A 13,748-nucleotide genomic window follows, 5' to 3' on the forward strand; every position below is an offset into this window, starting at 1 on the left:
TAATCTGAAATTAAAATAATAACATAAGCAAAAATAATAACTTACATTGTTCTTATATCAATTTTTTTCTTAAAAATTATTTTTTTAGTTAAGTAAGGCAGTTGTTGCCTCAAGATTTCTCAAAGCAGGTACTATACTGACTGATGATATGTTGGACATTAAAGTTGCTGAACCAAAAGGATGGAAAGCTGAGAAGATATTCGAACTCATTGGTAAAATTCTGAAGAGAGACGTTCAACCAGATGAAAGCATTTTTGAATATGATGTATGATCGGTTGCAATAAAAAAGGCCTCTAGGTATTTTTTTTTCTTAAAATCAATTTTTTTTAGTATATATATGACAATATTTTGTTTTATGTACATTAATATTTTTTATATATTTATAACAGACACTGTTATATATATGCTAAAAGAATTGCTTTGATGTTTTTACTTAATTGGCACTTGTTATGCTCCATAATGTAACAAAAGTGGTTGCATTAAATCTGATGGCCATGTGACTTTCTTTTTTTTTTTTTTTTTTTTTTCATATAAAGGTTTTTGTGTTACTGGATTCTGCTTGGATTATATAAGTATGTGACCTTTTACTAATGTTATTAAAATTATTATAAATTTTTTGTTATTTTTTTAATAAAAAATTTAAAAATGTGTTTTTTTTTTCACATGCTTTATTTCCTTTAGTTTACTTTAGCTTCATTTCTGTATTAGAGGTTCAACAGTAATGTGTTCACATTTGTCACTGGTGAAAAAATGGTTGGAAGAACGATCCATTACAACCATTAGCTGGCCAGGAAACAGCCCGGCTGGACCTGAGTCCTATAGAGAACTGGTGGCATCGTGTGGAATCTGCAATTGCCAGAAAGAAACCAACTTCAGGAAGCCATAAAGCCATAATTTGTGTTTGGAACCACGAACTATCAGTTGATTATCTTCAGAAATTGATCTTGTCAATGCCTCGATGGTGTGCTGCTGTCATCAGGGCCAGAGGTGGTTCAGCTATATATTAGTTTGCACCTGGTGAACTTTTCATTTTGTTTTCCATTTAAAATGATAAACTGAATCAAATTGAGAGCTTCTGATAACATTTTGGAATATTTTGAGAGCACCTGTCAAATATCACTTGACACTGTAGATTACCCTATGATTGTCTCTGACTGCACCACATGGTTCGGTCAGATTTCTGGAGGTCACAGGCATAAAACAATTAGCAGTCACCTGTTTATTGGGCTTTTCTGTTAGTGCAATCTATCTTAAATGGATAGTAAACTTGATCTTATTGATTTTGCGATAATACCGACAGCTGGAATTCTGTGGGTTATTATGGTGAAATGTGTTTACACTTCCATAGAATCTTCAATCATATAAAAAAACTTAATTTTCAGAATCTTCTCTTCATTCCTATTTTCAAGCTTCGTAACTTGTTACTTCATTCTCACTTGTGCGTATCATGTTACTTGCGATTTGTGTGTGCCGCGTTCTTTGTTACTGATTGCTTATCTTTTTACTGTTTTAAATATTAACCCCCACCCACAAATGTCATTGAACAGAAATGTCAACTAGTTAGTACATATTACAGTACGTATTAATTATTCCAATTATCACGTAAATTCTTCCGATTTTCACGTATTATTTAATTTTTTTAATTGGTAAGGTAAGGTAATAAAAGGTGAATTTGTGCTTAATACATCTTTACTTTTATAGCTTGTGAATATTATTCCTCCTATTTTCACTGATTAGAATCGCTGTTTAATATATTTTGATTAAACTTCAATTCACAAACGTGATCACAATGACCGGCGCTTACTACACATCGTATAGTGAATGGTACTTTTCTATGGTGACTCCATCATATCGTGATTTGATTGTACAGTGAACCAATTGTAAAGCGGGAGTCCATTGTATTTTTAACTTTTTTTACATGAAACTTCGGATAATTGGGGCAGCCGCTTAATCAGGCCAAAATGCACTAGTCCCGATGGGTCCCAAATAACTGGAATCAACTGTATATTATACCGTTGAATTTTACATATATATTAAGCACCGTGGATTTTTCATATATGTTATGGATACTGCTTGACTCTTAAATATCCAAGAAAAAGACCAAAGTTGAGATGGATCAATAAAATTGTGAAATTTGCTGGTATAATGGCAACAGCAAGCACAAGACTGCAGTTGCTGAAAATGTGTTGAGGTGGCCTTAATCCTGCAGTGGATGGACAATGGCTGAAGATGATGATTATGTACCATATTTCATCAATGCTAAGGCTCATATTTTATCATCTCTGCAATTAGGGTGTATCTTACAATTGCTGTCAAAAGCAAGTGGCAGGAGAGGTAGTTTTCGGGCGGGAGGGAGATCGCCAGGCATGCAGGAGTACCTGCCCAAGTGCATACATATCTGTTCATTCTGTTGTCACTTCAGTCAAGTTATGTTCATTGGTGCTAGTCCATGTGTAACTAAAGTTTGGGCCGCTAATAGCTGTTTAAAATGTCTTCAAAAAAGATTTCGCTGTGATGGCATATTGAAACAAAAACTTATGGTGTACACAGAAAAGCACGGAAACAGAGCAGTGGGGCATAAATTTGATATTAGTGAAGCAAATATTTGTCATTGAAGAAATGACTGCAACTCCATATTTTCTTGCAAAACAAGAACCAAGTGTTTTACAGGACCTAAGAAAGGAAGGTACCCACAAATAAATGAAGCTGTATTTCATTTTGTTTCTACGATATGTACAAAAGGATTTCCTGTTCCATGCCAAGCATTGCGACTGAAAGCATGAGAAATTGCCAAATCCCTCAAAATGGATGAAAAAAATTTCAAAGAAATGAGAGGTTGGTGTGACCGATTCATGCATCATGTAGGATTAGACATCAAACATCAATTTGTCAAAAACTTCCTGCTGAATTTCAGAAGAAGCAGCTTAACAAGCTTTCATTGATATGTAATTAAATTGAGGAGAAAATGAAACTATGATTCTAGTGAAATAGGAAATGCTGGTGGAACCCTGGTATTCTTTAATATGCATCCAAATTATACTGTTAATGCTAAAGGTACTAAAGAAATCAAGATCATTAGTATGGGTCACGAAAAGCAGCATATCACTGGTATTATGTGTGTAACTGCCAAGGGCGGAAGGTTGCCACCAATAATTTCAAACTGCAAAACAATACCAAAGAAGGAGATCTTTTTTTTTCCAAAGATATTATTGTGCATGGACAAAAAAATCGACTTTGACTCCATGGAGCCGAAGGTGAATAACGTCATGTGAAATGAAAAAATGCAATTTAAGCTTAATAAAATCAGTTTTATTTTATTTTGTATTTTCATTTACAATCAACAATAAAGGTTTGTGTTATCTAAAGTAGGATACATAGTTGAAACAATTCAAACTATTAACATTGCGATTGAAGATAAAGTCGATACATGATTGACCAACCGGTAGTAGATTTTTAGAATCTGATGTGAGTTTAAGATCAATTGTTGATTCCATGAAGTAGAGGAATGGAACATTTTCAGTTTTCTTAACATAAGTGTTGAAATCACCAGAAATTATTGGAATCTTTTGAAAGGTGAATTTCCTTACAACTTTACTGGTCCCAGCAGGCTTGGCATATAAATCACTATATTAGATATTAAGAAAACTTTAATCTGCTCCAATTGAATTAGATGAGTTGTAGAATGTTACAAGCAAATTCTTCTGTCCATTTATTTCATCTTCAGCTGCACAAATGTCGCCACAATTATCTGTACTGTACCAGTCATTTGCTGTAGCGATTCTGCATCCACGGTAATGAGAATATATGGCATACATATTGTTGATTCAACTTTATTCTATATTGCAACACCACCAGATCACACAGAAATCCTTTTGAATTGAGTGATACATTTTTATCCTCGAACATAACATTTTCATTATTTTCAAGCCATGTTTCATATAATGCCAAGATATTTGATTCCATAAGAATTGGATCCATCGCAGTGTCTTCGCTATGAAGTTTCAAACTCTGTGTATTCAACAATACCATTCTGAAACTCGACAATGCAACTTGATCCCAAATTGTAATGCGGTTGTAGAGAGTATTTCTAAATGATGGTTATTCAAACACTTCAATTCAGTTCGAAGATCTTGCATCTTAGGTGCATTACAACCGCGAGCATGGTAGAATGTAAAGCTGTCTTTCTGATTTCTGATGTATAGGCCATCGATGCTTCTAACTCTCGACAATGCAATGTATACCAGTTGCTGTTCGAGACTCTTATCGTAATCGATTACAATTTCTTTGAAAGTTACACCTTGAGATTTGTGAACCGTCATGGCACAAGCTTCAACAAAAGGAAATTGGATTATTTTGCTTTTGAAAGATACTGTGGCAGAATGACTCATAATCGAAGTCCAGCCAGATTTTAATATGCCATGATGCGACAATGTGTTTGGGCAAGACTTGAGACAATTCTTAGTTCCAACATTCTTTATTTTGAAATGTAACCACAATCGTTTGATTTCTGTTTCTTCCATCTCAAAGTGCTGTAAAGTTCCAATCGCTCCATTGACCAAACCATCTTCAAAATCGATGTTTATAGTGATCGTGTAAGGTTTTCTAGTCGATATATGCAATAACTACGGAAACCTCAGGTCTCTGCTACACTCATTTGATTGAGTTTTGCTCGCATACTAGTCAACTGTTCATGACTTGTAACAGGTGAAGTGATCGTCAGCTGTACAACCGATGGTGGTGTTTCCTTCCAATGCTTGAGCATTATATTGAACATCATTATTATGATGAAACAAACAGCATTTGATACTTGTTCCATGACAAAGTCTCATGTTCTAAATTGACTTTCGATTCACTTCTTTTCTTCAACATCTAACGTTTCGTCGTTTCCAATTTTAGTAAATATTCCGGAGAATAAAACATCACTCTGTCTCATCACTTGAACAAGTGGAAAGAAACTGAGAGACTGCCAAAAAATTGCACCATCGATTGAATTCTTACGAGGCTTGAATATTTGCCTTGTATTCACTGGTGGCAGCTGATGCAAATCTCCACAAAATATGATATCTAAACCACCAAACTCTCGGTCGAATTCTCTGGTGATGTGAGCACCAGGCTTTATGATGGAAACTTTTGTAAGTTTCCATCATAATTTTCAAGTCTTGTCACAGCCTGCTGGGCCAGTAAAAAATATTTGAAGTGGTGTTGTGTTAGTTCGATCTGTTATTTGATGTATAACCAAGAATTAACTCGCATTGTTCTTTATTTGTCATTCAAACCAACTTGCAGTAATTGTTGCTTATCATGACATTATCTCATCGACATACCACAGCGGTTAGTGAGTTTGCCGAACTCATTTCAATATCATCATTGTTCTCTTGAAGTCTGTTACTAGCATCCTCTGCGATTCGAGTTTGAACATATTTCGCTCGAGCATCCTCTTTATCGTCCATTTCGATGCAAAGTTTTCTACAATACTCTAATGTTTTGTCAATATCGATGTCTGACTTACCTTTTGTGGCAATTCATAAAGTACTATTCATTTTCATTGTATATCTGAAGAAACTTGTTTGAATCTAAGATATCAACCATTTCGTTTTCGAAAGCCCAGTAAAGTAAAACCATCTCATGTTTATACTCTGCCAATTCAGACATTTCATAGTGGCGATACCTTATGACTCGCATCTGTTTTCTAGGTTTACATTGTCCCTTCACAACATTGTATTTCGCTGCAGAATCAGCCAAGCAAAGCTGACCGTGCTCTCCATCTTTTGATCTTTTCTCATATTTCTGTATAATATTTTCATTCCATATGTCGGTAGAATCATCATCGAGATTTTCTTAAGTCATTCGCTTCTTGCTCTTCTTACTTTTCTACGTTCGTGAGGCCAAGTAGTTGGAATGTACACAACTTCTCTGCTAGCCTCACGTTGGCTGGCGAAGCAAATACCAAGTTACCTCTTGCGAGCTCATTTCAGTGCTGTTCAACATTTTAATGCTAATTCATTTTAACAAGTCAGTGTAGTCTTGATCTGGATACTCTTCTTGCAATTTGATCAATTCTCGATGCAAATGGCTTATGCCTCTGTTGGTTTTGTTAACATATATTACAACAGATGATGCGCACGAATACTCCTCGAATATGAACCGTAAATCCACATTCAAATTGAATATACCAGCTATCGAAGGATTGAAGGTATTCGTCCAAAGTTCTGTCATATTTCTTTTCATTAGAATGGTAGGTCTCGTCAATCCTGATCGAATAATATCCAAGTACAGTCAGTCCTCGTATAACACGTGTTTACACTACGCGAATTCGATTACACAAGATTTATAAATAGGGGAACAATATCGTATATAACATGAACCAAATTCGCTTATGCATGATTCGCCTTTGTGTTTACAAGAAATGGCAGTCGGACCGGAATCACCCCAACTGAACGCAACACGATAGGAATGAAGAGAAGATTCTGAAAATGTATTTGTTTTTTATATCAGTGAAGGGAAAACGCATTTCACCATAATAACGTAAAAACCCACACAATTTCAGCTATCGGTATTATCGCAAATGCAATTAGATCGAGTTTACTACCAGTTTATAACAGATTCCACTAGCAGGAACGCAACTGGAAATTGTTTTTATTGTTTTATGGTAGTAACCCCCAGAAATGTGCTTTAGTAAAATGTGAGCTAGTGAGGTAGAGTTGTCTCTGCCTTTACAGTGTTGTTTATTCAGTTGCTACACGCACACAGCTTTGTTTATGTGTATCAAGCATGCCTCCTCATTTGTAATTGTGCTTTATTCCCTAAATATGAGTAAATACTTAAAAGGTGTGAAAAGGAAGCGTCCTGCTGAAGACACTACAGATTCAAAGAGAAAAAGAAAAGCAATATCGATAAACAGAGGCGGACTGGGTTAAAAATTCTTACCCAGGAAAATCTGTAGTGGCCTCATACTAGCATTTATGGCCAAAATCACACCAGGGTAAGGCTTATGGCCAATCCGCCTCTGTCGATAGAGGAAAAAATATGAAATTGTGAAAAGCTTTGAGCAAAATGAAAGACTATTTGATATTGCACGTACTACAGGCCTAAATGAGGCAACGCCGAGGAATTACAAAGAATACAGAGAAAATAAAAACAACTTTCATAGCAGGAACAACTCAAAAAAAAAGTATAATTAAAATCCATTAGATTAAGACACAAAGAATTGGAAGAGATGGAACGGCTGTCATCTGTTTCGATAGAAAATCAAACAAAAAACAAGTTTGCTTACGATAGAAGCAAAAGCATTAGCAATATTTTATTACGTAATAGTAGTAATAAAATACGTATTTTATTACGATAATTTATTGTGTTTGGTAATGTTTTGGTTACAAATTTGTGTTCAATCTTGGGTGGTCAGCACCTAACCCTATTTTTCCCATAGGGCCTGTTGTTTATATTGCATGATTTTGCATTGCACTAGGGTTTCTAGGAACACAACTATCGTACTATACGAGGACTGACTGTAAGTTTTTATATCCAACTTGTGCTCTTCTAGAAACTGCTCGAGTGTATCATAATGTTTCTCTTCAAGATCTTTCTTATATTGTTTAAAATGCCATTTGAAACGTGAACATCGATTGCCTTGTGTGTTCATCGTTATTAAAATTTGAGTTTGATCCATAGGCCAATATGGAATATTGAATCTGCATCAATCATCATTCCTCTTGAAACAAATAAATGTATGCTTGGGCACTTGATTTGAGTAAGATGTCGGAAGATCCGGAGGATCGACACTGCACAATTCATTTATTATTTCTACAGTCCTTGGCATATCTTCCGAAACCAATTCTTTAGGATCGTTTTGTAGCCACAGCAAAATGTGAGAATATGGACTGCCACGATGCTGGAGCTCTATATGCTTGAAGAAATCGATTACTTTGAATTTCCCAAAAGAATTGTACCTTTTAGTATATGCATTATAATGTCAACTAGCTTATTGAAGTATATTACACGTGACTGGATCCACATTGACTAGCTTCGTACGCTGCAATGCTGTCAATTCTTTCATTTGATCGTCAACTTCTGTATATCTTCACTACTGTTTAGTCTGTGAAGTGTTTTCAAGAGATGTGGCCAGCAAACCTTTGTCGCACTCAATTTCAGAAACATTGTCAGTTTACCAAGTTGTCTGATCATAGCAAAGACATCTTTATTGCATCAGGACCAGTAGTGTACAGAATTTGGAATGGATTTGAGAAACGACAAGTTACGTTCGATGCATTGGAATGGAGAGGGCACTGAATCTCTTTAAAAGTTACAGCTGACAGTTACAGGCTCAGCAAAAACGATAAGTGTTTGCCTTTTATTTACATGATTGTTATTTTATATTGTACTTAATACGTAGTCATATAGTTATAGTTACGCTGGTTATTTTTTATTTTTAATTTAGATAAAGAGTTTTTGTGGATTTTACTTACGATAGGTAAAACCGTTATTTCGTTCCATTTTTGTAGCCATTGTTTTTGGATATAGTGGTAGGGAATTCAAATTTTTTAATTCAGGTAGCTAGGTAGCTCTGACGCATAATTATATAGTAATACGCTTCACTGTTTCTATTTAATAGTTTCTATTCAAATACTATTGATATTTAATTTATTGATTTTATTAATTTAAACTACCATGCCCCAGACTAGAGCAGCAAAGCAACGGGCACAAAGTGGCAGGAGTGCTGTGAATCGGGGGAGAACTGAAGGGGGCAATTCTCCAACGCATCACAGCCTAAAAAAATGTGCAACTTGTGAAATGTTTGCCGAACTCTCTGGAACGGAACATGATATTGCCATGGGGGATGTCTTTGTGTGTGCGCGATGTAAGGAGTGTAAGGAAATCAGGTGACAACTCAGCGTTGTTATGGGCCTATATGAGAGTTTGAAGGACAGGGTGGATGCCCTCGAAAGATCTAAATTGAGGGGCCCATCAGGCTCTCAGCTGCCCAACTCAAAGCCAGAGCTCAATCCTGGGCATCAGGCAACATAGCGGCAATCCCCAAAACAGAATGCGCTGGTCCCAAAGGAACTAGTTATTGTTGGTGACTCTATTGTCAGGGAGACGGGGAATATATTTTGTAAAAAGGATAGGTGGAACAGGACCAGGGTATGTCTGCCAGGGGCAAAGGTTGATGACGTTGTAGAGCGGATATCATCTTTCAAGGGCACAAAAGGTGATATAGTTGTACACGTTGGCACTAATGATATTAAGAGTAGGAGACCGGCGGAATTACTCAACAAGTACAGGTCACTGTTGAAAAAAAGCCGTGAAATAGGGTTGAATTTGAAAGTGTCTGCAATTCTGCTCAGACACGATAGGAGGGAGTACATGATGAGAGCCTTGTCGATCAATTCGGTCCTGGAAAGATTGTGCAAGGTTCAAGGGGTAGAATTTTTTTCAGCCTGGACTGTACTTGTTAACAGGAGAGATTGCTTCTACAGGGATGGGATACACTTAAATAGAAAGGGTGCAAGAATATTTGCTGATGCTATCGAGGCAGTGTTAGGTGGGTCGGAAAACTGCTAGTTTGGGAGGATACAAAGACTAATAGTTTAACAGTAACCGCAGGCAGAGGTGAAGGTGATTCTTGCACAACTTCTATTAGAATAAGAAGCGACCTGGAGCGAGGGGTGTTGGGGGTTTCAGGGACAGATGGCAGTCATCATGGAATAGTTGGGTATATGGGATGTGTTAGGGTAACAAGGAATAGGCATAGGAGCATGTATGCTTGCATGTATACCAATGCTAGAAGTATAGTAAATAAATTTGATGAATTTGAAGTGTTGGTCAAGACATCAAAGGCGGATATTGTTGGGATAGCAGAGACGTCGTGTCACAAAGATATAAGGAATGCAGAACTGGAATTTGGGGAGTACAATGTGTACAGAAAGGATAGACAGGACAGAAAGGGAGGGGGTGTTATGCTGTTAATTAAGAAAAACATAAAATCAAAGGAAGTGCACCCAGTTAATATAGATGAACAGTGCTCTGTTGAGTCAGTTTGGTGTGAGATAAGCACTGCGAAAGGAAAAATAAGAGTAGGAGTGTGTTATAGGCCTAATGACTTGAATGAGTACAATGAACAATTGTACAGAGAAATAGAGTGGGCCAGTAAATCAGAATGTCTTATAATGGGGGATTTTAACTTCCCAGATATTGACTGGAACTTGTGGGTTGGTCACTCACACACTAGTCAGACTTTTGTGGAGTTATTGGATGATTGTTTTCTGCAGCAGCATGTTCGAGAGGCAACCAGAGAAAGTAACACTCTTGATCTGGTTATCAGCAGTGATCATTTGTGTATTAAGAATTTGCAGATAAAGGAACCACTAGGTGGCAGTGATCACAGTGTGCTGAAGTGGGATTTACTCAAAGAGGTAACTACCGTCAGGGGTAAAGGAAAGTTTTTGCTTCCGTAAAGGGGAGTACAGTGGTCTCAGACAGTTTTAAATTCTGTACAGTGGGATCAACTGACGATGTTACAAACAGTAAATTCTAAGTGGGAAGCATTCAAAGAATTAATCGTGGAAGCTACTAGACTTTATATACCGATTAAGAAATATCGTTCAAGGTTTAGGCCTAAATGGTTATCAAATGAACTAATGAGACTCGTGACAGAGAAGAAAAATGCATGGGATGCATATAAATTATCAGGTGACGCAGAAGCCTGTGGCAGATATAAGCTAGTCTGTAATCAGGTCACAAAGGAGGTTCGGCAGGCGAAGGCGGATTACGAGAAATCTTTGGCAAAAGATGCTAAGAAAAACAGGAAGGATTTCTTTACTTATATAAACTCTAAAAGGAAGGGGCTGAATATGATTGGTCCACTTGACATCGATGGTTCGACTGTTGATGATCCTGCTCAGATAGCAAACAAACTGAATGAGTATTTTGCATCTACATTCACACGTGAGGAATTATTACAATTTGAAAATGGAAGAAGGTTATTAAATTGTAGCAGGGTGCTTATTGATTTTGTAATAACTGAGAGCAAAGTGGAGGAGAAATTGTTGAAGTTAAACATAAGAAAGGCACCTGGGGTGGATGGGATCTATCCAGTTATTTTAAAGGAGGCGGCAAAGCAACTAAGCAAACCCTTAGCCATAATTATGAGAGCATCCTTGGACTCAGGGGAGGTTCCCACGGACTGGAGATGTGCAAATGTGTCCCCAATTCACAAAAGTGGATCGAAGGGTGACACGAGTAATTACAGACCAGTTAGTTTAACTTCTGTTCCGGGTAAAATAATGGAGTCGCTGGTTAAAGATGTATTGCAGGATCATCTAGACAAGACTGCAGCAATAATTCAAACACAGCATGGGTTTGTTAAGGGAAAGTCTTGTCTGACAAATTTGATTGGTTATTATGATGTGGTCACAAAGGAACTGGATGCAAAAAATAATTTTGATATCATATACTTGGATTTCAGGAAAGCTTTTGACACTGTTGCGCATGGAAGACTACTGTACAAATTGGAGCAGAATGGTATTAAGGGTAAGTTGCTACAATGGATAAAAGGATGGTTAAGTGGGAGAAGACAGAGGGTGGTAATCAATGGGTGCTGCTCTTCGTGGACTAATGTTATTAGTGGAGTCCCACAGGGTTCGGTGTTGGGTCCACTGTTGTTTTGTGTATTTATCAATGATATTGATGAAGGTATATCACGCTTAATGTCGAAGTTTGCAGATGACACAAAGGTTGGCAGGGTTGTTAAAGACAGTAATGGCAGTGTGCTACTGCAACAGGATCTAGATAATTTGGGCAGATGGGCTAAGAAGTGGGAACTGAAGTTCAACCTTGACAAATGCAAAGTACTGCATATGGGTAGAAGTAACCCCAGAGAAACGTACCAACTGTGTGGTACTACACTTAAGGTGGTAGAAAATGAAAAAGACCTGGGAGTAATTGTGCAGTCAGATATGAAGTTTTCTGAGCAGTGCAGACAGGCTGCTAGGGGGGGGTAATGGGGTTTTGTCAATGATATATAGGAATTTTGCTAGCAGGGAAAAGGAGGTGATTGTCCCTCTGTATAAGGCAGTGGTCAGGCCGCGCCTTGAATTCTGCGTACAGGTCTGGAGGCCTCATTTTAGGAAGGATGTAGATTTGCTTGAGCGTGTACAGAGAAGAGCAACACGATTGGTGAGGGGAATGAAGGGATTCTCTTACCAAGAGAGGCTTAAGTTCTGCAAATTGCAGTGGCTGGAGACTAGGCACCTGCGCGGTGATCTGATTGAGGTCTATAAGGCCTTGAATGGGTTGAGCATGCTGAATTCTGATGGGATCCTTCCACTTGTTCAGATTACCAACCTACGGGGACATAAGTTCAAATTAAGAAAGGACAGATGTAGAATAGATGTGCGGAAATTTGCCTTTAGCCAGCGGGTGGTTAATTGCTGGAACAAACTTCCATCTGTCGTTGTGGAAGTTGATAGGTTAAATAAATTTAAGGAGAAACCGGACAGGCATTTGGAGGGAATGGTGTGATTTTTTTTTTTTTTTTTTTTTTTTTTTGGCTGATGCTGCATAAGCTCCTACACTTGCTTTCTTGCATCATGTGCCACTACTACTACTACTACTGCATTCTTCACCAAATCTTTGGTCTTCTATCATACACTTTGTTATGTTGGAAGTTTCTCCAACACATTTGAAAGTGGAATATAAACCTTTGGTTATTTTCAAGCATAAAATTTTCATTTGCATGTATAGAATATGATGTGGCATTACTCTTCGATGATCTTTTCATCGCATATCGCTAGTTGCCATCATAAACGGAGTAACGCGTAATCCATCTTTAAATTTACGTGGATGGCCTAAGCATATCGCTGGAAACGACAGTTCCTCAGCATGTTCATCGTAAACTATCAACATCGGTTGATTGTGTTGTCCAGGAGCAATTGCAAAAGATTTGTCTTCATTCCAAAGTAAAGTGTGTTGCTGTGCCATAAGTCATTCGATGTCACTTTCAGATGACATGATCTTCTCTACATTGTTTACTTGTTCACTATTGGTAACTCTCAATGAAACTGCAGCAAGCAACTGACGATCGATGTGATGTTATGTTTGTACAGAGGACTATTGATTAAATATCTTAGCCCCGATTTGACTTTGATACTACAGAAGCAAATGAAGTATAATATGCATTAAAATGTCAGTAAATTGTATTTTGTCGAAATAATTTTTTTTTTCATTACTTGGAAAAGGTTGGGAGAGCTACACTGTTATATCATATGCACTCAGATACACTGAGTGCGCGTGATTGTTCGGGTCGGGTTATTCACAAGCTCCGCTTACTTCAATTGTTTTAGTTTCTTAAACTAGTCTAACCATCTTAATTTTCATCTAATGTCTTAGATCTATATTCATAGTTCGTGAAAAGTGAGAATCAAAGTGCTTTTTGCTACTATTTCGTCCCGTAATTTCGGATTTCCTGGCAGAATTTCTAAAGTTGAATCGGACCTTGTTGTTCGCCATTGTGAGTACAGTGTGTATTCATTTACCCGTTGGAGCCCACATACTGCGAAAAGTAAGCGGTCAGCTCTTCACCACCCTACTTAATCCTAGCTTGAAGGAATATTCCTGGGTCAGTAAGTACTCTGCTTTTATTTTGTCAGCAACCTTGCCATCTCTCCCTGTAGTGTTTAGTGAATTTTGGGTACAATGCCGTCTAAAAATATGCAACCCTGCTCGAGCTGCGAAAAACTTTCCGACTGCCTAAT

The 13,748-nt window shown here is 37.4% G+C and overlaps 1 protein-coding gene across 3 annotated transcripts in view; it reads left to right on the forward strand.

The window, feature by feature from the left end:
• NANS (N-acetylneuraminic acid synthase) overlaps window positions 1–13,748 on the forward strand; it is a 155,767-nt gene that overhangs the window by 103,251 nt on the left and 38,768 nt on the right. For 2 of the 3 annotated variants that reach the window (XM_090379339.1, XM_090379340.1), the window contains one exon: window positions 89–297. In XM_090379339.1, coding sequence (XP_090235465.1) covers window positions 89–271 — 183 coding nt within the window. In that variant the 3' untranslated portion in view covers window positions 272–297. The remainder of the gene's footprint in view (window positions 1–88; window positions 298–13,748) is intronic. The other variant, XR_016547279.1, reaches the window with a different exon arrangement.

Source organism: Mastigoproctus giganteus, chromosome 8 (assembly GCF_048544385.1).
Source record: "Mastigoproctus giganteus isolate SK-2022 chromosome 8, ASM4854438v1, whole genome shotgun sequence".
Taxonomy (NCBI): Eukaryota; Metazoa; Arthropoda; class Arachnida; order Uropygi; family Thelyphonidae; genus Mastigoproctus; species Mastigoproctus giganteus.